This window comes from Phoca vitulina, unplaced genomic scaffold, assembly GCF_004348235.1.
Source record: "Phoca vitulina isolate PV1807 unplaced genomic scaffold, GSC_HSeal_1.0 scaffold102, whole genome shotgun sequence".
Taxonomy (NCBI): domain Eukaryota; kingdom Metazoa; phylum Chordata; class Mammalia; order Carnivora; family Phocidae; genus Phoca; species Phoca vitulina.
The window spans coordinates 1,143,498-1,168,282 of record NW_022589805.1 but is presented as its reverse complement, the minus strand read 5'-3'; the positions used below and the strand labels follow the sequence as shown (position 1 = coordinate 1,168,282).

General features: G+C 52.2%; 3 protein-coding genes across 8 annotated transcripts in view; 2 read left to right on the top strand and 1 right to left on the bottom strand.

Annotated features, from left to right (window-relative positions):
* The window catches only part of GLYR1 (glyoxylate reductase 1 homolog), a 34,008-nt gene extending 22,095 nt beyond the window's left edge, over positions 1-11,913 (top strand). For 2 of the 4 annotated variants that reach the window (XM_032397674.1, XM_032397671.1), the window contains 7 exons: positions 3,531-3,623; positions 4,266-4,378; positions 4,561-4,562; positions 5,031-5,180; positions 5,499-5,678; positions 5,993-6,117; positions 9,720-11,913. In XM_032397674.1, the coding sequence (XP_032253565.1) occupies positions 3,531-3,623; positions 4,266-4,378; positions 4,561-4,562; positions 5,031-5,180; positions 5,499-5,678; positions 5,993-6,117; positions 9,720-9,794 (738 nt within the window). In that variant the 3' untranslated portion in view covers positions 9,795-11,913. Of the gene's footprint in view, positions 1-3,512; positions 3,624-4,265; positions 4,379-4,560; positions 4,563-5,030; positions 5,181-5,498; positions 5,679-5,992; positions 6,118-9,719 lie in introns of all 4 variants that reach the window. The other 2 variants (XM_032397672.1, XM_032397670.1) reach the window with 1 other exon arrangement.
* A 425-nt stretch (positions 11,914-12,338) lies between these two features.
* Positions 12,339-18,575, top strand: ROGDI (rogdi atypical leucine zipper). Of its 2 annotated transcripts, XM_032397666.1 has the most exons (11): positions 12,339-12,522; positions 12,599-12,670; positions 13,395-13,483; positions 13,713-13,767; positions 14,462-14,542; positions 15,360-15,455; positions 16,711-16,809; positions 17,159-17,272; positions 17,356-17,405; positions 17,527-17,653; positions 17,982-18,575. In XM_032397666.1, the coding sequence occupies exons 1-11, from the start codon at positions 12,478-12,480 to the stop codon at positions 18,021-18,023; spliced, it is 870 nt and encodes a 289-aa protein (XP_032253557.1). In that variant the 5' UTR covers positions 12,339-12,477; the 3' UTR covers positions 18,024-18,575. The 2 variants fall into 2 exon arrangements, with proteins under 2 accessions (XP_032253557.1, XP_032253558.1); XM_032397667.1 differs by lacking the exon at positions 17,159-17,272.
* A 376-nt stretch (positions 18,576-18,951) lies between these two features.
* On the bottom strand, positions 18,952-19,604 carry SMIM22 (small integral membrane protein 22). 2 transcript variants are annotated; one of them, XM_032397668.1, is made up of 3 exons: positions 19,354-19,604; positions 19,165-19,265; positions 18,952-19,018 (listed from the first exon to the last, which is right to left on the bottom strand). In XM_032397668.1, the coding sequence occupies exons 1-3, from the start codon at positions 19,472-19,474 to the stop codon at positions 18,977-18,979; spliced, it is 264 nt and encodes an 87-aa protein (XP_032253559.1). In that variant the 5' UTR covers positions 19,475-19,604; the 3' UTR covers positions 18,952-18,976. The 2 variants fall into 2 exon arrangements, with proteins under 2 accessions (XP_032253559.1, XP_032253560.1); XM_032397669.1 differs by having other exon boundaries at positions 18,977-19,018; positions 19,180-19,265; positions 19,354-19,474.
* Positions 19,605-24,785: the final 5,181 nt, after the last annotated feature.

Sequence of the window (24,785 nt, the reverse complement as noted above, 5' to 3'; positions counted from 1 at the left end):
GTATTAACAGCACTGTACAGTAGAGCATTCTGCAGTGCTGGAGATGTCCAGTGTCTGCCCTGTCCAGTGTGGTAGCCACTAGCTACATGTGGCTCTTCCAACACTTGAATCATGGCTAGTATGATGGAAGAATTGAATTTTTAATTTTATTTCACTTAAATGTAAATAGTCCCCCATGGCTAGTGCCCACCAAAGTGGACAGGACAGGTTTAGAAGTTCTTAACTTAAGGTGGTGGTCCACCACTTCAAGGATCTGTGCATGCCCTGAAATGGAATTCCAAGTCTGAATGTGTACCTTTTGTAAGGGAGAGAGGCCACGGCTCCTCCCATCGAGTTCCTATCCAAGAAAAGGTGAAGAACGGTAGTCTGAGTACCAAGAAACTAAAGCCCTATACTCACCAGGAGCACATGAAGAGAGATTGAGGAAGGACCAGCCTGTTGGGGAGCAGGTGTGGCTCAGCATGTGTTTACAAAGTGATTGAGTGAGCACCCGGTGTGCAGCTGGGTGCAGCTGAAAGGAGGATGGTTGCTGAAGGAGGTGGTAGGGCTAATAGGTTTGAATTAACAAATGTCTTGGCAAGGTAAAAAAAAAAAAATTCACTCTATTGAAACAAAGGCCTTTTCAAGAATAACAAGGAACTGGTTGGAGAGTCAAGAGGGTTGGGGGGAAAGGGCACTGAAAACTGTGCTAAAAAGTTTAGGCTTCAGCTGCTGGGCATTGGGTACCTAAGGCAGGAGTGAGATCTCTCGTCCCATCAGCAGGATAGGTTGTGATTGAAGGTACGGGTAACCAGGAAATGTAGACGCAGACAGTTGCAGAAGCTGGGAGAGTCAGAGGGTTTCCCTTATAAGTACATTCCCCTTTGATAGAAGTGCCTCTGGTCAGCCTGTATCTTGATTGGAAAACCTAAATGTTATATAAACATGGCCATTCTTTCCAAATTAATTTATGGGAAAGCCGGAGAGCAAAGCATTTACGAATCTCGGTTTGGAATCAGACCTAAATCCAAGTCACAGCTGTCTTGCTCACTCTCTCCAGCAAGATTGTTTACCTTCCTAAGCCTCAGAGTTCTCATCTGTAAAATGATGACAGCAAAAGCAAAAGATTAGGAGCGCCTGGGCAGTGCGTTCGGTTAAGGGTCTGACTCTTGGTTTCAGCTCAGGTCTGATCTCAGGGTCCTGGGATCGACCCCCACATCGAGCTCCATGCTCAGCGTGGAGTCTGCATTTCAGCTCAGGTCATGATCTCGGGGTCATGATATCAAGCCCCACATCAGGCTCTGCGCTGGGAATGAAGATTGCTTAAGATTCTCTCTCTCCCTCTCTCTCTGCAGAATCTCCTCCCCCACTCACATTCACTCTTGCACTCTCTCTGTCAAGGGGAAAAAAAGCCATGTAATTCTTTTACAATCCCTGGGTAATTCTTGTTAAAGGATCTTGATAAAAAATTATTCCCTGGTATAGTAAATGGGAAACATACTTCCACTTTTTCAGAAAAGAAAAAGTAATGAGATCTCTCCCAAGCAAAGTTTAAAACATAAAGCTATATACTTAAAGGCTAAGGTGCGTGTGTACTGTGATAAGGACACACACCCATCAGCTAAACTGGACAGCTAGGACTTCGTCTGATAGAGGTGGCTCGCTGCAAATCATTGAGATAGGAGAAAGGTCAGTCAGTAAGTTATGTTCAGAACAACTGGTTAGAAATTTGAGGAAGTACTAATCTCACTTCGTACCATCTACTAAAATAAATTCCACGTAGATTTAAAGGGATACCAACTGAAAGTGGTTATAGCAAATATGATAGGGAAAGGGTAACATACTGATTTTATTAAACACATTGTTCGATAAATCCAAAATAAAAAATTGCACACAAAAGAAACAAAGGTATTAAATTTAAAAGGTTCAGTAATCAAGAGTAATCAAAATATATCAAACAAACAGTTGTTGTTTTGGGCTGGTTAAATCATCAAGTAGGACAAAATTTTTATGTATTTATGGATGCTTGTTTGTTGTTTTTAAATGATGTACTCAGTGTTGGTGATTTAAGACCTTGCTGATGATCATTATAGATTAACAGCTCCATTGGAAAGCCATTTGTCTACATTTATTAAGAGCTTTAAAGCTATTTGGAGCCTGTTTTATTCTACTTTCAGAGACCTAAATTGAAAACATAAAGGAAAGGTATTATACGTGAAGATATTTGTTGGAATCATTTATAATTAAAAGCAGGCTAGATATCTAACTGCAGGAGAGCCATTAGATAAATTCAGGTGTATCTCAATGGAATATTCTGCAGCCATCTATTATAAATGATAATTATGAAAGGCTACAGTATGGATAAATGTAAATCACACACAGTATTAAAAGTTGGATACAGGGGCGCCTGGGTGGCTCAGTCGGTTAAGCGTCTGCTTTCGGCTCAGGTTATGTTTCCACGGTCCTGGGATTGAGCCCCACATCAGGCTCCCTGCTCAGCGCGGGGAGTCTGCTTCTCCCTCTCCCTCTGCTGCTCCCCCTGCCTGTGCTCTCCTGCTCTCGCTCTGTCAAATAAATAAATCTTTAAAAAAAAAAAAAGGTACAAAATAGTAGCTTCACATTATTCTAATTTTTTTAAATGCCTTGGAGAAGGAAATACACTGAAATATTAATGATGTTTGGTAGGGGCGCCTGGGTGGCTCAGACGGTTAAGCGTCTGCCTTCAGCTCAGGTCATGATCCCAGCGTCCCCCTGCTTGTGTTCCCTCTCTCTCTGTCTCTATGTCAAATAAATAAAATTTAAAAAAATCTTTGAAATATTAATGATGTTTTGTTATGAGATGTTCTGGGTAATTTTAATTCTCAAGGAAGAAAAGTTCATGCTTTTAGAAACCCCCAGAAACATCTTGGTAAGGAATGGCAGCCTCCCAGCCCCAGCCCTGGTTCCCCAGCACATGTGGATAGCCTGGGACAATGGGCAGGTTTTGCCACAGCCAAGACAGCTACAGAGTGCTGCAAACAGGTACTGTTTACATCCTGTTCTTCAAACAGGAATCCTTCAGCAGACACTTGTTTTGTGCTTACTGTGAAGTAGAACATCGTTCTAGGCACCAGGTATGCAAAAACACAAGACGGTCCTTAAGGAGCCCCATCCACTTCCCTCAGAAAAGTCAGACCACCAGGGGCGCCTGGGTGGCTCAGTCGGTTAAGCATCTGCCTTCGGCTCAGGTCATGATCCCAGCATCCTGGGATTGAGCCCCACATCAGGCTCCCTGCTCAGCGGGAAGCCTGCTTCTCCCTCTCCCTCTCCCCCTGCTTGTGTTCCCTCTCTCACTGTCTCTCTCACTGTCAAATAAATAAATAAAATCTTTAAAAAAAAAAAGTCAGACCACCAGCTCTGGTATCCCTGGCTCCTAGCCTCAGCCTCCTACCTTGGGAGGCCAGCCAGGAGGACTGTGCAGTGTGTCTCTGGCCTGGCTGTTGTGTTTGTTGTGCACTGCCTGCAGCTCACATTAGGATCTGTGACTTTTGCAGTGTGATTTGTTCATCCAGGAGGGGGCCCGCCTAGGAAGAACCCCCGCTGAAGTCGTTTCAACTTGTGACATCACCTTTGCCTGCGTGTCAGATCCAAAGGCAGCCAAGGACGTAAGGATCCCTTCCCTCCCCTCAGTGTCTCAGGTTGTGGCCAGGAAAGCTGGCTGGCCTCCCTGCCTTCTCCCCTGCCCATGAGTGAGTGTCTGTAGCATGTGGGAGGGTTGTATTTCCCATTTGGGGCCATCCCCCATTGTGAAAGTAATCTGCATAAATTAAATACAGCCATTCTTTAATTCAGAACAGAGAATGAAAGTAACTAGGGTCCCTGAGATCTATGCTGACCATCCCCATGTATTCTTATTTGGTTCATGTGGCGAGGTCCTATGTTTAGCTCTGGCTGTATTTGTATGTTTTATAAGTTCAAGTACAATAGTCATCTTGTTAAATTGGTAACTAGTTTAATCCAAATAAATCCAAAGAAGCCCAAGAAAATACTGAGGTTATCGTTTAAATGGGAGGTTTTTAGTAACTAAAGGAACATGCATGTATTCTTTTTGAAGATAAATGGGAATAAAGTAGAGGTGTTTTTCTCTCTTAATGCTTATTTACTTGCTGCCCCCTCTCAGCCTTAATATTTAGCTCCTAATCAGGAAATGAGCCAAAAAAGTAACAGGATTCTGACCTTAGGTCTAAGGGGCTCCTGGGTGTCTGGCTGGGAGCCTGGGCTATTGCTTCTCCCTTGTGTCCCCACAGCTGGTGCTGGGCCCCAGTGGTGTGCTGCAGGGGATCCGCCCCGGGAAGTGCTACGTGGACATGTCAACAGTGGATGCTGACACAGTCACCGAGCTGGCCCAGGTAGCAGCCTCGTTCATGCTGGCCCTCCAGCGTCCTTGGCAGTTGGAGCCCAAGACTCAGGCTGATTGATTATGCCTGAGTGTAGGCAACTTGGTTACTCTAGAAACCAAGCCAGGAGAGGACGAGAGGCCTGTAGCCTTGGGACTAGCCTGTCTTCACTTTCTACTTTCAAAGCCACAGCTAATCTGAACAGCCGTGAGAGGAGAGGTGCCGCCCGGCTGGGATGGGCATTAGGTCCTGTAGCTGCCTGCCCCACAATGAGAAGCAATCCAGGCTGCCAGCAGGGCCTTTTTGGTTTAAGCAGCCATCTACAGTTGTTACTAACAGTATTCTTCCTCCCTGAGCTGCTGGGCCAAGTGAGGGGGTGGTTACTTCTAGCCCTTGTGTGTTCTGAGAGTGGCTGAAGAGGGAAGGGCAGTGTCTGGAGGAGGTGTGGTCAGCCAAGCCATTGGCACAGTCATGCTTGGTCATTGCAAGAAATTCTAAGTCCGTGGGAGTCTGTGGGGAGACCACCCCCCCAGCCCCGCTTCTCTGTTTACTGCATGTAATTCAGGCATCTGTTTGGGGCCTCGGTGTGGAGGGCCAGGTGTTTCCACTTGAAACCCCTGTGAGAGGCAAGGCCTTCAGAAGCTATGACTTTCCTTTCCAGGTGATTGTGTCCAGGGGGGGGCCGCTTTCTGGAAGCCCCAGTCTCAGGGAATCAGCAGCTGTCTAATGATGGGATGTTGGTGATCTTAGCAGCCGGAGACAGGGGCTTGTATGAGGACTGCAGCAGCTGCTTCCAGGCAATGGGGAAGACCTCCTTCTTTCTAGGTAACACGCCTGCCCACCCATCGGGCCACTGCAGGCCCGGAGGCTGGGTGGGCCACATCCCCTCTAGACTGCACTGATGACAGCGTCAATCCCGCACGGCCTCTCTGCCTGGGGCCCCCGTGGGAAGGTTTCCTTTGACTTGCACAGTCAGTGCCTGGAAGGAGGAAGAGCCCGAAGGGTCAGAGCCAGTTCTGTCAGGGGCAGGTGAATGGGGCCTCCCCTGGGTGTAGAGGTGGGTCCGAGCAGGGATGAGGGTGGGCAGAAAGTCCCTGCCCTCGGAATTCTTGGGAAGTGACCGTGATTCTCTGCCCTGGCCAGGTGAGGTTGGCAACGCAGCCAAGATGATGCTGATCGTGAACATGGTACAGGGAAGCTTCATGGCCACCATCGCTGAGGGGTTAACCCTGGCCCAAGTGACAGGCCAGTCCCAGCAGACACTCTTGGACATCCTCAATCAGGGACAGTTAGCCAGCATCTTCCTGGACCAGAAGTGCCAAAGTGAGTTGCCTTTGTCCTCTCCGTGCATTTTAGTTGTGATTGGAGCTGAGAAACTGGGTCAGGCCTCTGTCACAGAGCATTCTCTTCTTCAAGGGCTCACTGGTATGAAAGAGGCACCCTCTCTAATCAGTCTATGCACTCTACCAGAGGGGGTCCAGAGACATGGCAGATGGGTTTTGGGGGTACTGGCTGGGAACTGGTTGGTCTCTTCAGTGTCCAAGAGGGAGGAAATGCTAGATGTTGAGCCCTGACGGTACAGCAGATAGTTTCTTAGAGTCCATTTAATTCTTCTGATATGTGCTTTCCGTCCTCAGATATCCTGCAAGGGAACTTTAAGCCTGATTTCTACCTGAAGTACATTCAGAAGGATCTCCGCTTAGCCATTGCCCTGGGGGATGCTGTCAACCATCCTACTCCAATGGCAGCTGCAGCCAATGAGGTAACTGCAAGAGGCGGGGCCCAATCTGGCAGCCTTGCCTTGGTTTTTAGTCTTCCTCCCCTCTCTTTGCTTTGTGTCTCTTTGTGTCTCACCTCTTGAGGTGGAAGCTCACATCATTGATTCTAGACAGGAGCATTTAAAAGCATACATTTCCTTCTGAGCCATGCTTATTTCCCTTGTGATTTCTTTGACCTGTGGATGACTTAAAAGTGTGTCAGATAATTGGAGTCGTCCTATGAATCTAATGGCTATTGATTACTGATGTATATCTGTTGTGGTTAAAAAAACACATTCTGTGTGATTTTTAACTCTTTAAATTCATTCAGACTTGTTTTGTGGCCCAGCAGATGGTCTGTCTTGGTAGGTGTACCATGTGCACTTATGAAGACTCTGTTCTGCAGTTGTTGGGTGCTGTGTTCTGCAAATAATCAGATCGAGATTGGTAGTGTTTTTTAGGTCATCTTTACTGGCCTTTTTCTCTGGTTCTTTCAGTTGCTGAGAGATACTAAAATCTCCAACTATGATTGTAGCATTGTCTGTTTTTCCTTTTAATTCTATTATCTTTGAAACTCTTGTGGTTGGGTCCTTAGCCATTTGTGATGGTCATATCTTCCTGATGAATTTGCCCTTTAATTATTATGAAATGTCCCTCCTTACCTTTGTCTACAAGCCTATAGCCTGGTTTCACTATAGCTGCTACTGTGTTCATGGTATATCTTTTTCCATTCATTTACTTTTAACTTGTGTTTTTATATTTAAATTGTATTCTCTGTATACAGCCTGTCATTGGGGCTTACATTTTTATCCATTCTGGCATCTGCCTGTTAATTGGAGTGTTTGGTCATTAACATTTGTTTGAGTGACAACAAAGCACCTACATATGCACTTTTTTAAAACAGTTGGGTTTGGGGAAGGGTTGTTTATTTGTTTTAATAAGTTTATTTTAAGTAATCTTATACCTGATGTGGGGCTCAAACTCAGGACCGTAAGATCAAGAGTTGGGTGCTCTACTAACTGAGCCAGCCAGGGGCTGTCGTTTAGAAGGTCAGCTTTCTCAGCCTGACAGAAGGGTAGCCTTAAAAAAACTGAGCAATACTTCATTACTATAGAGTTACAATCAAAACCGTATTTTGTGTAAAACACATATACAAAACACATAAATTCATTTATTTTAGAGGCTGTACCTTCTAGATAGTATAAGAGGATACACATTTTCATTCAAGTTAAACAAGTCTCAAGTGGATTGTTCCAGCATAGAAGTAAAGAAACACAGTTCTGCTCTTTTCAGATGTGGCTTTTCATAATATGTAATCGGTCTCCTGTCCCTTTCTTGTCTGCCTGGACATCTCAGAGAACCTAACTTCACCTTTTCAGGTTGCAGTACAGTTTTCACGTTCCCCCCGTTTGTTTTGCCTCGGATTCTCTCTTAGCAGTGGACTTCTCTGTGTATTTTATGTAATTTTTTTGTCGATCGTCTTTAATTGAAGTTACTTCTGAAGGGTCTGTGTGTGGCTTGTGTTGGCAGCTTTCTCTGTGAAGTGATTTCTGACTTGCCTCTGCCCTGACTCTGTAAGATTCATTGGCTTGAAAACAGGATATGACCATCACAAATGGCTAATTTTGGTTAATTTCAGTGGAGCTGTGGTGCTTTCTGGAGGGTGTGAATTTAGGCTCCTCACTGGAGCTCAGTGTTCAGGATCTTAAGGTTAACTTGTCCATTAACATTTAGTCTTTGTCTTAAAGTCTATTGATGTGTGGTTGGATTTGGAGGTACCATTTTATCATTTGATTGCTATTTGTCCCTTCTGGCTTTTGTCTGTCTCTCCTTTTTTACTGCCTTTTGGATTATTTGAATATTTTTTAGAATTCCATTTTCTCCATTGGCTTTTTAATAATGCATTCTTTCTCTTCTATCTTTGCTCTAGGGATTGCAGTATGGAAGGATATGCAATATCCTTAACTTCATGGCCTACTTAGGGTTAATGTTACCTCTTCACATAAAACACAGATCCATTTCCCGCTCCCGCCCTCCTCCTTTAAGGCAAGGCTTCTTAACCTGGGCACCATTGCCGTTTTGTTGTGGGAGCCGTCCTGTGCATTGCAGGATATTTAGCAGCAGTATTAGCAGTGTCCTATACCCACTAGAAGCCAGCAATGCCCCCTCAGTTGAGAAGAGGTCTGTAGACATTACCACGTGTCCTGTGGGGCAAAATAACCCCAGCTTGAGAAGCCCTGCTTTATTTTTTTTTTAAGATTTTATTTATTTTGAGAGAGCGTGTACATATACGTGCATGAGTTGGGGGGGGGGCGGGCAGAGGGAAGGGGACAAGCAGACTCCACACTGAGCGTGGGGTCTGATGTGGGGCTTGATCCCACGTGTCTGATATCATGACCTGAGCCAAAATCAAGAGTCGGATGCTCTGAGCCACTAACCACCCAGGTACCCCAAGAGAACTCCTGCTTTGGGGTGTAGATTTCCTGTGTGTTACATCTGCCTTTGTTCTAAACCTACCAGACAATGTTGGAATGTTTTAAGTGGTCATGTGTAGTTTTTTTAATTAAGAGAAAAAATACTTTTCTGTTTGTCTAATTTACCATTTCCAGTGTTCTCCATTCTTTTCTGAAGATTTGAATTTCTCTCTGGTATTGTTTCCTTTCAACTGGAAGAACTTGCTTCAGCATTCCCTGTAATGCAGGTCTGCTGGCAACAATTCGTTTTCTTTTCTCTGAAAAGGTCTTTATTTAGCCTTCATTTTGAGTTGACAGCTACACCTGAGCTATAATGGACACTCAGTTGTCGTGGCTTCAACTGGATTATGTTTTTAAAAAGACAAAGATGCAGCTGACTCTGTGGGAGGAACCTTGTGTCCAACTGCATTTCCTCAGTGTGCCTGGACGCCACGGTGCCCTGCTCGAATGGCTTTTTAATTCTCTTCACGTTCGTTTGTAGTATTCACCTAGTGGCTCTGGAGTGGCTGTCAGCTGCCAAGCACTGTCCTGGGCTCTGGGGACATGTTGAGGGGCCACCCGTTCCCTTCCTTGTGGAGCTTACATTTCAATGGAAGGAGGCACAATATAAGCAGATAGTTATTTAAACAATCTCTGAAGGTCAGAAGTATGAATAAAATAGAACAGAGTAAGAAAAGGTGACCAGGATCAAGTGGTACAGCCACTGCTTTCCATAGGCTGGTCAGGGAAGGCCTTGGAGCGGACTGGGAAGGAGCCAGCCATGCCTAGGGAAAGGCATCCCATGCAGAGGGAAGGGCAAGGATAGTGGCCCAGAGAGTAACATGGGAAGACCCTAGAGGCAGGAAGAGACATGATTATAATTACTAACTCTGAGCACTTTACCTCCCTCGCTCCATTTAGTCCTCACGATAACCTTGTTATCTTCTCCATGACATGAAGGACTAGTGATGAAGACAGAAACTGAGGCACTTGGCTCAAGATCAGTGGAGGGTGGCCAGGAGTTGCACCCAGACAGCCTGGACTCCTGGCTGAGCCTGCCTGCCTGACCGCATCTAGAACTACCTCCACAAAGCAGATTGTGTCTTTAAGTCAGCTCTGTGGTCAGAGACTGAGCCCATCTCCTTTTTTTCCAGGTGTACAAAAGAGCCAAGGCACTGGACCAGTCTGACAACGACATGTCTGCCGTGTACCGAGCCTATATACACTAAGCCCTTGATACCCCACCCCTGCCCCCTCAATCTTCCCTCTGACCCCTCCTCCTCACATGGGGTTGGGGTCCTGGGACTTAACTCTGGACCAGTCCACCTGTCTCCATCTCCTTTTATACAGACTTTGAGACTTGCCATCAGCACAGCACACAGCGTCACTCCTCCCCTGGAGGTCCTGGGGAGGGGAGGGGTGTCAGCAGGATTGGCCTTTGGGAAAGCTCTTGAGCTGGGCACTGGCCCTGGACTAGGTGGCTGTGTGTTCACACACACACACACACACACACACAGACACACACACACACCCTACACACCACACACTGGCTCTCACCCCAGGATAGAAGCTGCCCAGAAACTGCTGCCTGGCTTTTTTTTTTTTTTTTCCCCTTCTGAGCTTGTCTTATCTCAGACCCTTTCCAGTCGAGGAACTAGAATCAGCAGTAAGAACTGGAAGCCTTTCCACTGCTTCCTTCCTTCAGAGCGAAGAGGCTGTGGTTATGTCCACATCCCTCCCTGGATCCCACACGTGAAACAGAGGCTCTGGGTCAAGATGAGCCAGCACCGACTCCAAACAGAGGGTCCTCATGGGCCCTCCAACCTCAGGTGACCAGCTGATGAGGATTGTCACGTTTAAGCTACCAATGTGCAACCAACTCTCCATAAATGCCTTTGTGAACTGAAAAGAAATTGGCCAAGTTGAGCAGACACAGGGCTCTGGCTCTCTGGGGAGAGCAGCAAATCGCCAGCACATTAGGTGAGCCCCACAGAAGCCTACTCTCGTCACTGCTCTTGAGCACCTATCCCAGAAGTCACCGTCACTGCAGAGCCCTGGGCTGGGATCAGACTTCCTTCCTTTGGTGTAGGGAGAGCTCACTCCTCACCAGGCTCTTTTAGTATTTGGATTTGCATTCCAGCCCTTGGGAAGGGTATCCTGAGGGCCACCAGGGAGGAGTGAAGAGGGAGGAGAGTGGGGTTCCTTCCTGTTTTCCGTTATGCTGCAGACTTCCACCTCGTTCTGAAGAGTCACTCTGACTGGGTCCCCTCACAGCAGTCCCAACTTCTCCAGCCTGCTCCTGTACATGTTCCCCACCTGCCCATCTCTTCATTCTCCCTCCTTTTCTTCCCATGGAGACAGTGTTTCTGTCTGTCCCTTCTTTGGCCCATACCCAGCCTGACCAACGATGGCCATTTCTTAGGCTCAGCTCTTGAAACAGGAACGAGTGTCTTCACTTCAGCAGAAGCATGGTCTTTGATGCTTCCAGGGCCCCAGGGTCTCTCGGGAGGGAAGAGAACTGGGCCTGACCCAACCTGAACTATCTGACCCTAAGAGGTGGATCTAAGACATCCTCGAGACCCTAACATTTCTCCTTGGACAGGGGACCAGAGGGGCTTGGAATGTGGCATAAAAACAAGGAGAAGTCACCTAAAGGATGTCAATGTTCTCTCCCTCTGCATGGGTTGCATTTTCCAAAGTCACACTTTGCAGGTCAGTGTTTCTAGTGAATATATAGAATGAGACCACACTGGGGTGGGCCCCTCCCCTCTCAACCTTGGCCCATTTGCGCCGATCAGAACCCAGGCTAGGGGATCTCAGAAGACATAGGGGGAGGGCAAGGAAGATGCCTGCGTGTTTTTGGCATAACTTCACTGGGATTTGGAATTCTTTTCTGTCTGAACACAAAGCCTGTTCTAGTCCTAGCCGGACATTTTGGGGAGGGTGGGGGGTGGGGGTGGGGAAGATACTGTAATGAAACTGGTTAGTCAATGTTGTCTTAATATTGTTGACAATTCTGTAAAGTTTCTTTTTATGAGTATTTCTGTTTAAGCTATTTCATCTTTGTTTTGAAATCCTTCCCTTTTAGGAGAAAATGTGACACTTGTGAAAAAGCTTGTAAGAAAGCCCCTCTTGCGCGACCCCCTTTTTTTTTCCTTTAAACCTCCTTTAAATGACAAATCTAGGTAATTAAGGTTGTGAATTTTTATTTTTGCTTTGTTTTTAATGAACATTTGTCTTTCAGAATAGGATTGTGTGATAATGTTTAAATGGCAAAAACAAAACATGATTTTGTGCAATTAACAAAAAGCTACTGCAAGCAAAATAAAACGTTTCTTGGTAACACAATTGTGACTGATTACCTCGGCAGTGGTTACTGCCTGCGCCCAGAGGAGGGAGGAGGGCCGGGAGCGCCAGGACTGTCGGCCCAGTGGGCTCCTTCCTCCCGCCCCAACGGAACCCGAGAGCTCAGCGCGCGGAGGGCGAGGCCGAGCAGGAACAAGCTGCCCCGCCAGCCAATCGCCGGGCGCGGCGAGAACAAGCCATCCCGATGGCCAATCAATGAGAGCAAGCGGAGCAGGGCGCCCTATCAGAGCCGGGGAGGGGAGGGACAAGCGGCCGCCGCGCTCCACTCCGAGAGTGGCGGGGGATGCGGCGCCCGAGCGCCCAGCGCCCCCGGTAGGTGCCGGCGGCCGCTTGGGAGAGCCGGCGCAAGCGGGTTCGCGCAGTCGCCAGCCTCGATTTGGAGCGCCAGCTCGGCCGGTCGGAGGCGGGGGAGGGGGCCTGAGCGGGGCGGGCGCGCGCGGAGCCAATCGGCGGCGGGGCTGGGCCCGGGCGCCGCGGGCGCACTGACGGCCGGTGGACCTAGCCTCCAGCGGACGGCGGGCCAGGGACCGTTGCTGAGCGGCGGCGATGGCGACCGCGATGTCAGCGACGGCAGCGGAGCGAGCGGTGCTGGTGAGGCGCGCGGGCGGGGCGAGGCGGGGCTGGGGACGGCGGGCCCGGGCGGCTGACGGCCGGCCTGTCCCCGCAGGAGGAGGAGTTCCGCTGGCTGCTGCACGACGAGGTGCACGCAGTGCTCAGGCAGCTGCAGGACATCCTCAAGGTAAGGCTTCTGGCGGGCCGGCGCCGCTGCGGCTCCTTCCCGGGCCACCGCGCCTGCCTCCCGAGCGCCTGCTGTGGACGCGACGCGCGTTGTGCAGACCAGGCCCTACCCCAGTGGACTTGGCGTCCAGTCGGGGCACCACTACATGATTGCCCACTTAATCACAAGCAGCTGTGTGAGAGTGCTGGGCTGGGCCTGGAATGATCCCCCGGCTAAGGGGTCGGGGTTGGGGTCAAGGAATGCTTCCTTTGAAGCTGTGATCTCAAGGTCTCCAGCATCGTACTCAACCTCATGGGGCCTCCCTTTCGCAAGAACGAGATTGCAGTACCGGCCTCACGGGGCTGTTCTGAAGATAAGTGAACTCACAAAAATGTCCAGGCATTGCGTGCTATGGCCAGAATTTCGAGTTACCATGAGTACTGTCATTCCCTGACTCTGCTCACTACACTGGAGCATCTTAACCAAGCCTGGAGGTCATCTCTGTTCTATATCCCTGAGTTGGGCATGAGGTAGGCGTCCAGGGAATGTGGAAGGAACAGCTACCCACTCTGGTAGGACCTGAAACTCAGGTGGTGGGGGAGGGGCCAGAGAAATGGGAAGGTGCCCTGGAGGCTTGAGAGGAGCCCACTTTGTCCCTCCCCTGGCCAACCCAGGAATGGGGCTTCTGGAAGGAGTGGTGAGCTGGATTGGGTGAACTTTACTCCACTGCCCTCTGCCCCTCCAGGAGGCCTCGCTCCGCTTCACTCTGCCATGCTCTGGTACAGGCACCGAGGGGCCTGCCAAGCAGGAGAACTTCATCCTTGGCAGCTGTAGGTGAGCCAGGCTGAGCAGAACCAAGAGGGATGGACTGCTTGGAAGGGGGACACCTGGGATACTGCACAGCCAAGGCCCAGCCATGCAGACTGATTTCAGCCCCAACATCCAGAGGGTGTGCTGTGGGACAGCCTGGGCCATCCTGTGACAGCCAGGGGCAACCTGCTGGGAGGGCTAGGTGGTGGGAAAGGGCAGCCGCAGGCACTGCTCTGACCCCCACGTGTTGCAGCACAGACCAGGTGAAGGGCGTGCTGACTCTGCAAGGGGACGCGCTGAGCCAGGCGGTGAGTCCCCCAGCCCCGCTTCCCCCTTTCCCTGCTGCTGGAGGATCCAGTGGGGAAGAGTGTGGGGGCCTCCTGCTGAGCTTTGCCTTTACCAGTTGGCTGTGTGACCCTGGGCAGGATCCTTGACCTCTCTGGGCCTCAGTTTCCTCATTTGTGAAATAACAACCCACCCCGCCAAACCTCCTCTGGAATTGGTGTGTGGCTTCAATGAGAGGTGCTGGAAGGGGGATGCTTTGCACACAGCCTGGCCCTGAGTCTGGGCCCGGTGAAGTGTGGGCAATGGCGGGATTAGGCTGGCCCCAATTCAAAGTGGAATCAGCCAACACCTGAGCTCCGTCTGTGCCAGGCCCCAAGATGTGGGGGAAGGTGCCTCTCCTCCAGCAGTGGGTGTTCAGTCCATTGGCCTGTATCCATGCTCCCTTTCTGCCCACAGTCACACCTCCTCCCAGCTGAGGCCACCTTCCCCTTTCTCTTTTCCCTTTCGTTTCTTTGTGGCTCCTCTTGGGCCTGAGTTCCTGTTTCCTGACCTCCCTGTTCACACCCCAAATGGCCAAGGTGCTGGGAGACTTTCTGCCCTGCGGAATGACTGGGGCCTGAGCCACCACACACACCCCGTGTCTGCCCCCTGCTCAAGGTCTCAGAGTGGCCAGAAGCAGGAGGGCGGTCCTCGTGCTTATACACTCTTGCCCGTCAGGACGTGAACCTGAAGATACCCCGGAACAACCAGCTGCTGCACTTCGCCTTCCGAGAGGACAAGCAGTGGAAGCTGCAGCAGGTAGTTGGGCCCTTCCCCTGCCAGGGCTCAAGCCACAAGCTCAGGCAGGCAGGGGCAGGCCTGAGCAGCACTGAGGCCTCCTGGGGCGGCCATGGGGGACTGAAGGCCGCAGCAAGCCTGGGAGGGCGTTTCCTAGCGGCAAAGCTGGCACAGGCAGTGCCTGGGGCTCCAGAGCCTCGCCTAGAGGGAGGTGAGAACCTATTCTGTCTGTAGGCCCCTGGGCCCCAATGGGAACCACAGGGATCCTCTTGAACAAGGAACTCCCCTTCCCAGAGCCTCCAGGGGCTTCCACTGGCTCCTGGGGACAAAGTCCATGCTCCCTACCAGCTCCTGTGTGATTAGACCCTGCTCCTCCACCTCAGGGCCTTTGCCCATGCTCCTCGCTCTGCCTGGAGCCCTCTCTTGCTGCTTTTCTCATCACTTGGGTGATGCCCAAGAGGCATTGCCCTCGGGCCTCCCTTGACCTCCAGCTAAAGAGGCTCCTCCTCCCCCATCCTGCAGAGTCACCCTCTTGTCCTTGTGCAAGTCACTCAGTGTGTTGTTATCTTGTGCCTTTGCTCTGCTACCATCTGTTCTCCTTTAGAAGGTGAGCTGTGCGATGGCAGGCCTGCCAGAGTCTGTGCCATGTGCCCAGCACCCAGTCAGGGCCTGGCTTCGGGGGGCACAGAAAGGACAGCTGGCGGGGAAGGGTCAGGCAGGCAATACCTCGGGGTGAGGACCCGTCATCTGGGGCCCTGGAGACTGTGGCTTCTCTGAAGTTGGCATCTCTTCCTCCTGAGGCCCAGCCCACTGACCTCTCAGTGGGCATTTTTTTCAGATCCAGGATGCCAGGAACCACGTAAGCCAGGCCATTTACCTCCTTGCCAACCGGGATGAAAGCTACCAGTTCAGGACAGGAGCAGAGGTCCTCAAGGTGAGCTGCCTACAGGAACAGGAGAAGCAGGATCCCTACGCCTACCCCTGGCCCTGACCCCTGACCAGGCCCCTGGAGAACTCTGCCCCCACATCCTCAGGTGCAGCTGATGGTGGACCCATCACCTCTCAGTGTGCACATATCCAAGCAGACACAGTCAAATGAGTCACAGCCCGGCTTCCAGACTCAGACCTGGGTTCTGATCCCAGGGCCTCCACTGTAAGCTGTGCAACCCCAGGTCACTTTCTTAGCCGTTCTGTGCCTCAGTAGCCTCACCTATAAAAGGGGGCCATGGTGTCGCCACTAGCAGTTGGGATGATGCAGGTGGAGCAGCCCCCGGCACATGCTCAGTGAATAGCAGCTGCTAGCAGCTCTACTAGCCATAGGGAAACCCTTGTGGTTTGCAAAGTGAATTCACATGGTGTGGAGGGAAGAGCTGCTCTTATATGCCCCAAACTCGTGCTTTAGCTCTGTCCCTGACTTGCTGTGTGTCTTTAGGTGATTCACCTATCCTCTCTGGACCTCTGGGTCCTCATATGAAAACTTAGAACTAGATGGACTAAAGTCCCTCCCAGAACTGGGACCACCCTGGGTGTAGGCAGTGCAGCCCCCATGCCTCCATCCAAAATTTCCCTTTCCTAGAAGCCAGGTCACCCCCACCCCCATCGCAACATCTGAAGCAGTGGAAGTTGGGGCTCTGGGGAGTTCAGGCCAGAGCTTTGGTCCGTGGCAAAGGAAAAGGATGAGTTCCAGATGGTTCTACTGTTCACTAGCTATGTGACCTTACCTCTCTGAAGCTTCACCTTTGAAAACGGTCTGGTGCCCACCTTAAGACCTCAACTTACCCATCCTATCACCTCCTCCAGGAAGCCCTCCCTGGCTCCTTGCACCCAACCGGGATTAAGGCCTCTTCCTCTAAGCTCCTTCATTGCCTGCACCCCCATCCACAAAGCCCTCATGCCCTTGGGACTAACTCCAGGGATCTTCCATCTTCCATTCCGCATTGGACCAGCACCCAGGATCCCATGCAATAGAACCTCCTGGACAGATGGTGAACAGTGCAGACGTCCAGTCCCCCACCCGCAGCTAGAGCCCAAATATCTGCACCTTTAACAAGCCCCACACTGTAGGGGTTCAGGCCTTGAGAGTGTGACCACCTGGGGCAGGAGCTGGGAGCTACCATGACTTGGTCAGTACCTATGTGGGAGGGCAGGGGCTGCCCTCGCAGCAGCTATGACTGGCCCCCTCCCCACAGCTGATGGACGCTGTGATGCTGCAACTGACCAGAGCCCGCAACCGGCTCACCACCCCGGCCACCCTTACTCTGCCTGAGATCGCTGCCAGTGGCCTCACGGTCAGTGCCTTAGGGCAGCCCCTGCTCCAGGCGAGGGAATGCCGCTGAGGAGCCCAGCTTGCCCCCTGGGAGGGACACAGGGGTGTGACGGGGTCCTGGAAACCCCAAACTGTTGTCAGTCGGAGGTCTAGGTCTATGCCACAATTTTCTGGGATAAGGTCCTTGGCTTCCATCTTGCATCCCCCAGATACCCCTGGTCTGGGTCAGTGGTTCCCAAGCCTGGTGCAGGAAGCTACCCGGGGCACTGGGAAGAGTCTGGAAGCCCCAGTCTATAGGCTGGGGAATGGGGTCCCCCAGGCGGTTCTGCCTGGCCCCTCATCCCACCTGCTTGCCCGGTCCTCGTCCCCAGCGGATGTTTGCCCCTGCCCTGCCCTCCGACTTGCTTGTCAACGTCTACATCAACCTCAACAAACTCTGCCTCACCGTGTACCAGCTGCACGCCCTGCAGCCCAATTCCACCAAGGTGAGGGGGACCCCACTTGCCCCCCACCCCCAAGTGCCTTGCAGCCTCTTGGGCCTGACTGGGTCTGGTGCTCTTCTGCTTAGAACTTCCGCCCAGCTGGAGGCGCCGTGCTCCACAGCCCTGGGGCCATGTTGTAAGTACGGGGGTGGGGGGGGTGGCCTGGAGCACGCTGCCCACCCCAACTTTCTGCACCTTGGGGGCTGGGGGGGCCGGGCTGGTCAGGCCACCGCCAGGGACCCTCCTTCTCCCCCCAGTGAGTGGGGCTCCCAGCGCCTGGAGGTGAGCCACGTGCACAAGGTGGAGTGTGTGATCCCATGGCTCAACGACGCCCTCGTCTTCTTCACTGTGTCCCTGCAGCTCTGCCAGCAGCTCAAGGATAAGGTGGGGTGTGGGGACTGTGGGGGCAGGGCGGGCCTCTCTCTCAGACAGATGGGGCCAGCCGGATAGCAGGCTGCTGAGCCTTCTCATTTGGGAGGGATTCCAAGGACTCTTGTCACACTTCCAAAGCACCCCCAAATCTTAAGGTCCTTTGTACCTTCCACACACACCAGGCAGATGGGCCACAATGTGGCTGAGCAACAACACCCTCTCCCCCTGACACATTGCCCTTGAATGACCTTGAAATCTCACCTGGGTCAGAGGGTTCAGCAGGGGTGAAGCCCCCTAACACCTCCACTCACCATGTCCCCCCACCTCTCTCCCTCCCCAGATCTCCGTGTTCTCCAGCTACTGGAGCTACAGGCCTTTCTGAGCAGAGCGCCCGAGAGCCTGACCCCCAGGGAAATGGCCCTTGTCCCCCTCACCCATCCCCCCAAGAATGCTGGCCAGAGCCAGAACCGGGCAGCCTGGGCTATTATTTATTTCCCTCTTCGCCCCATCCTGCCCATCACATTTGCACAGATGGAAATGAACACTGGAACCACTGAGAGACAGGGATGCTGACTTGCTTTTCATTTTGTAGGGGGTGATCAGGAAGGTGGGGTGGGGGGGTCAGGAAGGCAGAGCCCAGAGGTGGCCCACATTCCAAACCCTGCACTCCCTGCACAGCGGGAACCTTTGGACTCAGGGTGGCGCCAGGCCCAGGGCTCTCCTTCCCCCTCCTTTTTCTGCCTTCTGAGCTGCCCAGGATGGTACGAGCAGCGGCCCGCCCCGCCTCCAGTGGAGGGTGAGGAGTGGATGGTGGCCCTAAGCTATGAGTCAGGAGGGCAGACAGAAGCCATCCACCGCCAGCTGTGGTGCCCTTGAATGTGTTTGCTCCATATCCCTGACAAGGCCTCCAGGAAATAAAGATCATCTGACTTTACCTGGAGCGTCTGTCTGTCTGAGTGAAGACCAGGCTGGGGATCCCAAATAGTCAGGACCTGGTGGGGGGGGGGTACCCAATGATGGAGCCCCTGGCCTCCCTGTCCCACCTTTGAGGGGGTCCTCAGGCCGCTAGGGGACTGAGTGGGCTGGGGACAAGGTTTCGGCCTGGGGGTTGGGGCCCCTGAGCTGGAGCCCAGCTTCGCCTCCTGTCAGCAGCTGCTGTGTGACCTGGAGCTGTGAGGGAGCAGGTGGGCATCCGGAGAAAGCAGTGAGCGCCCACACTGCCCACCCCTGACGGGAAGCTCGGAACACACTCCAGACTCAGGCTCTGGGCAAACAAGGCTTTGTTACTGTTGCCCAGCAGGACACAGGCAGGGGGGGGCTGGTGAGCTCGCCGTGTTAAGGTTCCAGGGCCAAGTTATCCACTCCCCTGGGGTGTTCCTGCAAGAGAGGCTTCACTCATGTGTGCCCTGCCGGCCCCTCTCCACAGGAGCCCCAACACCCTCCTCTCCCCAGGGCAGTTCCAGACTGTCCCTGACACCTGCCCAGCCCCGGGGGCCAGTGGGGTTCACCTGCTTGGGGCTCACCTGCTCGGGGCTCACCTTCTGGGGTCTGGAAGCGCGGCGACTGCAGGAGCTGTGGCAGCAGCAGTGGGTACAAACGAGCAGCATCAGGAGCAGCACGGTGCCTGGGGGTGCGACAGGTGCCCAGATATGGCCCTCAGCCAGGTCTAGGACAGGAGGTCGAGAGGGGCCGGGGGCCAAGGCCGCACTCACCGAGGAAAATGAGGAAGATGATGAAGGCAGCAGTGTCCCAGTTGGACTGGAACAGCTCATGGCTCCTCAGTTTCCCCAGCACTTCCTGGGCTGTGGTCTCCAGGTCTTTCGCCAAGTCCATCTCACCTCGAGGCCTCTGGGTGCCACCTGCCCCGGCCCCCCAGGGGCTACCTCAGAACCCTGTTCTCTGGAGCTGGGCTGCATCCAGGCCTCCCGCAGTCCAGCCCCTGCCCCACCCCCGCCCCCCCCCCCCCCCCCCCCCCCGCCCCCGCCCTTTCCCCTCCCCCCCCCCCCCCCCAGACCCCCACCAGCCTCCGAGCTCCCCCAGCCAGGCAGGTCCCTGGTCCGGAGAACACCAACTACTTCCTGCTTCCGGATCCGCGAAAGTTGCCACCTGAGGCCCTTGCACCTTGGCAACCAGTCCCACCCTTCCCAGGGGGTGGCCAGACGCCGGAGGGCGGGGCCTGTGCCCTAGCAGGTGTGCTTACAGCCTCCCGACAGCAGCAAGTGCTGCGGGACCCAGGGAGGTAGCCACGGCCCCCTAAGCCTCTTCATGGGGGGATTTTTCCCTTTCTCTCAGTAGACCAGACGAGCAGCCTGGAACACAGTGTGCCCTGGGCCTCTGCGGACCTCATGAATGAAGACAGGAGGGAGGGAAGAAGACAGTAGGAAGGGAAGGTGGGAGGGAGGGGCGGGAACCGTGGTTTCCATTCCTCCCTTTCCTGGGCAGGTGGGATTTTCCGGGCACTATACTAGGACTCTTCTGTATCCATGTTTGCTCTAATCCTCAGGATAGTCCTTACGAGAAGATGATTATCCTCTCTCAAACAAGCTCTTCCCCCGGAACTTGGGGACCTGGGGCCCCGACGCTGGCCAGAAAGGCAGCTCTCACTCCCTGCCTTCAGCACAGGCACGTCCAGGCCCAACCGGGGGCCGGACACTGCTCAGCACCGGAGGTTGGCCGTGAGCCAGGTGGACACAATTTCTGGTGCTTGTGGTGCTTGTGGTCTAGCAGGGGAGAACGCCTCAGCTAGTGTCAGGCTCCACACCGAACACCACACATCCACCACTGGGTGTGTCCTCAAGGCAACCCTCAAGTGGCTCTTACCGTTCTCCCCACTTACAGGTATGAAAGGTGCCGCCTTGAGAAGTTTAGCAACCAGCTCAAGTCACACACCTAATGCACTCATTTCCTGTTTCTGCTATAACATACCACCACACACTTAGTGGCTTGAAACAATCCAAATTTATTGTCTTACGGTTCTGGAGGTCAGAGTCTAAAACAGGTCAGCAGGGCTGTGTTCCTTCTGAAGGCTCTAGGGGACAATCCGTTCCTTGCCTTTTCTAGCTTCTAGTGGCCACGCACATTCCTTTGTTCATCCCAGTCTCTGCTTCCGTCCTGGTCTTCTCTGACCCTGACCCTCCTGGCCTCCCTCTCAGGAGGACCCCTGGGATTACATTGGCCCACAGGATGATCTCACCATCAGAATCCTTAATGACGTCTGCAAAGTCCCTTCTGCCGGGTAAGTTAACATATTTGTTCCAAGGTTCCAGGGATTAGGATGAAGACATCTTTGGGAGCCATGATTCTGCCAGCCGTACCCAGAGTGAGCAGAGAAGCAGAACTGGGACCCAGGCATTCAGATCCCAGAGCCCTTGACCAGCATATTTTAGGGTCTCCTGGGTCCCCTTCTTTTACCCTACGATCCCTCCGTCCCATTCCGAGATCTCAGATGCAGGGTCGTTTTGAAGCAACTGGAGTGTTATTGCCAAAGGAGGGGCGGGGCGTGCAGCCACTGTGGAAAACAATCAGGTACTGCCTCAGAAAGTCACACGTGGTGATATCAAACACACAGCTTTTCCACTCCGAGGTATAGACCCAAGAAAACTGAAAAGGTTCTCAAAGACTTGTGCACAACTCTTCAACAGTGGCACTGATCACAAGAGCCAAAAGGTGGAAACAGCCCAAGCGTCCATCAGCCGATGAACAGATAAACACCATGCGATCTGTCCATACTGTGGCACATTATTCAGCCATACAGAAGAATCAAGTACTAACACCTGCTACAATATGGATGCACCTCAAAAATATGGTGCTCGCTGAAAGAGGCCAGACACAAGAAGCCACATAGTGTGTCGTTGTGTTTCTGTGAAACATCCAGAACAGGCACATCCATAGACAAAGTAGTTAGTGGTAGCCAGGGGCTGGGGAAAGCGGGGGAAGGGGAGTGAGTGCTTAGTGCTGATGGCATTTCCTTTGGGGTGATGAACATGTCTTGGAACAGGATAGGGGTGGTGGCATTACAACATTGTGAATGTACTCAATTCTGATCTGCCACTTATCTGCTCTCTTTAGAACGGATAACGGTGCAGGAGCCTGGGTGGCTCAGTCGATTGAGCATCTGACTTCTTGGTTTTGGCTCAGGTCATGATCTTGGGGTCCTGGCATTGAGCCCTGAGTTGGGCTCTGTGCTCAGCAGGGAATCTCCTTGAAGATTCTCTCACTCTGCTCCTCCTCCACCCCACTCTCTCTCTCTAATACATAAATCTTTTTAAAAAAGAATGGATAATGGTTAATTTTATGTGAATTTTACCTCAATTTTACTTATTTACTTTATTTTTTTATTTTTTTTTATTTTTGAAGATTTTATTTATTTATTTGACAGAGACACAGCGAGAGAGGGAACACAAGCAGGGGGAGTGGGAGAGGGAGAAGCAGGCTTCCCCCGGAGCAGGGAGCCCGATGCGGGGCTCGATCCCAGGACCCCGGGATCGTGACCTGAGCCGAAGGCAGACGCTTAACAACTGAGCCACCCAGGCGCCCCTACTTATTTATTTTTAAGTAGGTTCTACACCCAACATGGGGCTTGAACTCACAACCCCGAGACCAAGAGTTGCACATTCTACTGACTAAGCCAGCCAGGCGCCCCTTTACCTCAATTTTAAAAAAGAGAGAAGCACTGGGGCACCTGGGTGACTCAGTCGGTTGAGCGTTCGACTCTTGATTTCAACTCAGGTCATGATCTCAGGGTTGTGAGATCGAGCCCCACGTCAGGCTCCACGCCCTGCTTCGGGCTCCGTGCTTAGCACAGTCTACTTGGGATTCTCTCTCTCTGCCCCTGCCCCCTCAAATAAATAACATCTTTTTAAAAAATGTTTTAAAAAGAGGGATAGGGGTCTCCAGCTGTGTCCCCTGTCCCCCCACCATTTGGCCTGGCTGGGTGTGCAGGAGGCCCTCTGTCTGCTCTTCTCCCCTCTGACCCTTAGCCTTCCTATCTAGACCCCTGGGTGCATTGTTTCTTGTTTTTCATGCCCATTACGAAAGTAAGACCTTCCCGTGGTGGGGGTGGGGAGGTGAGACCTTCTCATTAAGGAAAATCTGTGACATTCCAAGCTGTTAAAATACAAAAACCATTAGAGCCCCCCAGACCTGAGCAGAGCAATGATGGGGAGGCTGTGGCAGGACGTATTTCAGGTGGATCAGACTCCCCAGACTCGGATCCTGCTCCCAGCCCTTAATACCCAACAGTGTGTGACCTTGGGGCACAATCCCTGACCCTCTCTGCCTCAGTATCCTCTTCTGTAAAATGGGTGTATACATAGTATCCCCCTTCCCAGGTTAAGCTGAATGGAATAATCCCCATTAACACTTGCTTAGCCCTATGAGGTGCTCTAGAAACTCACACTAGTTGGCCGTGTATTACTCACCCAAATCGTGGGTGAGATTCCCTCCAGTTTTCTGTTCTTTGTATACCTTTGGGCTGACCTACCAAGCTCACACTGCTCAGATCATTTTAAGCCGGGCTTTTCCCAATCAACATGGCCAAGAGCGCCCAGCAAATAACTGCTGCTTTCTGCAAACCTGATCATCCTGCTTGCAATGCAAGTGGCCACCCACTGAGGCTTGCATCCCACCCCCAATTGTTCAGAATACTACTGCCACTCACATGTGATGGTTTGGTGGGGGGGTATGTTTTCTCTGCAGAGCAGCTTATTTCCTTAGGGGACATTTCAAAAGGCCGAATCTCTTCCTGCTCAAGGCCAGTCCACAAGTCCCCAGTACTGTTTGGTCATCACACCTAATGTTCTCATTCTCTTTGACGAGGAGGCCAGTCTCCCGGATCTCTCAAGAGCTGTGGACTCTTGGCTTGAGAGATTTCTCTGTTGGAGATGAAACCATGTTCCAGGACAGGCTCTGCCCCGGTCCTCCTGCCACAGGCCCTGCCCAGCCCCACTCCCAGCCTGAGCCTCTGCCATCAGATGGGTAGAAGGTGGGGGAGCAGAGGGCAAGCGTATAGAGGGACAGAAGGCTAGCTGGGGCTCAGGACAATGGAGGTGAGTGGATTGGGGCAGACTTGTGGGCAGAGCAGGGTCAGCAAGCCACCTCCCGCTTTTGTAAATAGTTTTATGGGCACACAGCCGCACCCTTTACCAGTCTGTGGCTGCTTTCTCGCTATGACAGCAGGGCTGAAGGGTAAGTGCAATAGAGATGTTTTGACTCGCAAAGCTCAACATCTTTACTATCTGGGCTTTCAGAGAAAATGCCAACACCTGGAACCGGGGACTGCTTACGTGCCAGGAAACAGGTGAGAAAGAACTGAGTGAGATGGACTAGGTATAAGAAACATCTTATCAGGGAGGGGTGAGGACTATGGCAAACTGGAGAGTTCATGGCCCAGCTAAAGAGGGCAGCTCATCAGCTGTGGGCTGGGCCCAGAATCTCCAGGGCTTACATTCTCTTACACACACTGGAAGTCTAGATGTTCCTGTGAACAAGAGAAGCGTTGGAGGGGCGCCTGGGTGGCTCAGTCATTAAGCGTCTGCCTTCGGCTCAGGTCATGATCCCAGGGTCCTGGGATCGAGTCCCACATCAGGCTCCCTGCTCCGTGGAAAGCCTGCTTCTCCCTCTCCCATTCCCCCTGCTTGTGTTCCCTCTCTCACTGTGTCTCTCTGTCAAATAAATAAATAAAATCTTAAAAAAAAGAGAGAAGCGTTAGAGGGTGAGCACATGGACTCAGATCCCACCACCCTGCCGCTTCCTCACTAGGTGACCTTGAGCAACTGACTCAGACTCTCTCTGTAAACTGGAGGTAGTAACGGCACTGGTTTCACAGCGCTGGGATGATTTTTTTTTTTCAAGATTTTATTTATTTATTTAATTGACAAAGAGTGAGAGACAGTGAGAGAGGGACCACAAGCAGGGGGAGCAGGAGAGGGAGAAGCAGGCCTCCCACCAAGCAGGGAGCACTGGGATGATTATTAAACAAGCTACCATCGAGGGCCCCCAGAGCAATGTTATGCACAGACAACGTGTGGGGGTGAATATTTCCTAAATCAATCTTCTGATTTTTCAGTGCCGGCGATTTAAAACACAGTGGCACCAGCAATGGACAGCCTGAAGAGAACACACGGATGTTCTGCTTTCCAGCTAT

Excerpts from the sequence above, each read along its gene's own strand:
- ROGDI (XM_032397666.1), top strand. The coding sequence starts at position 12,478 with ATGGCGACCGCGATGTCAGCGACGGCAGCGGAGCGAGCGGTGCTG. Across the intron at positions 12,523-12,598 it reads CAGCGGAGCGAGCGGTGCTG|GAGGAGGAGTTCCGCTGGCT; the intron begins GTGAGGCGCGCG and ends CTGTCCCCGCAG. Across the intron at positions 15,456-16,710 it reads CAGGAGCAGAGGTCCTCAAG|CTGATGGACGCTGTGATGCT; the intron begins GTGAGCTGCCTA and ends CCCTCCCCACAG.
- SMIM22 (XM_032397668.1), bottom strand. The coding sequence starts at position 19,474 with ATGGACTTGGCGAAAGACCTGGAGACCACAGCCCAGGAAGTGCTGGGG. Across the intron at positions 19,266-19,353 it reads CATCTTCCTCATTTTCCTCG|GCACCGTGCTGCTCCTGATG; the intron begins GTGAGTGCGGCC and ends TCGCACCCCCAG. Across the intron at positions 19,019-19,164 it reads AGAAGGTGAGCCCCGAGCAG|GAACACCCCAGGGGAGTGGA; the intron begins GTGAGCCCCAAG and ends CCTCTCTTGCAG.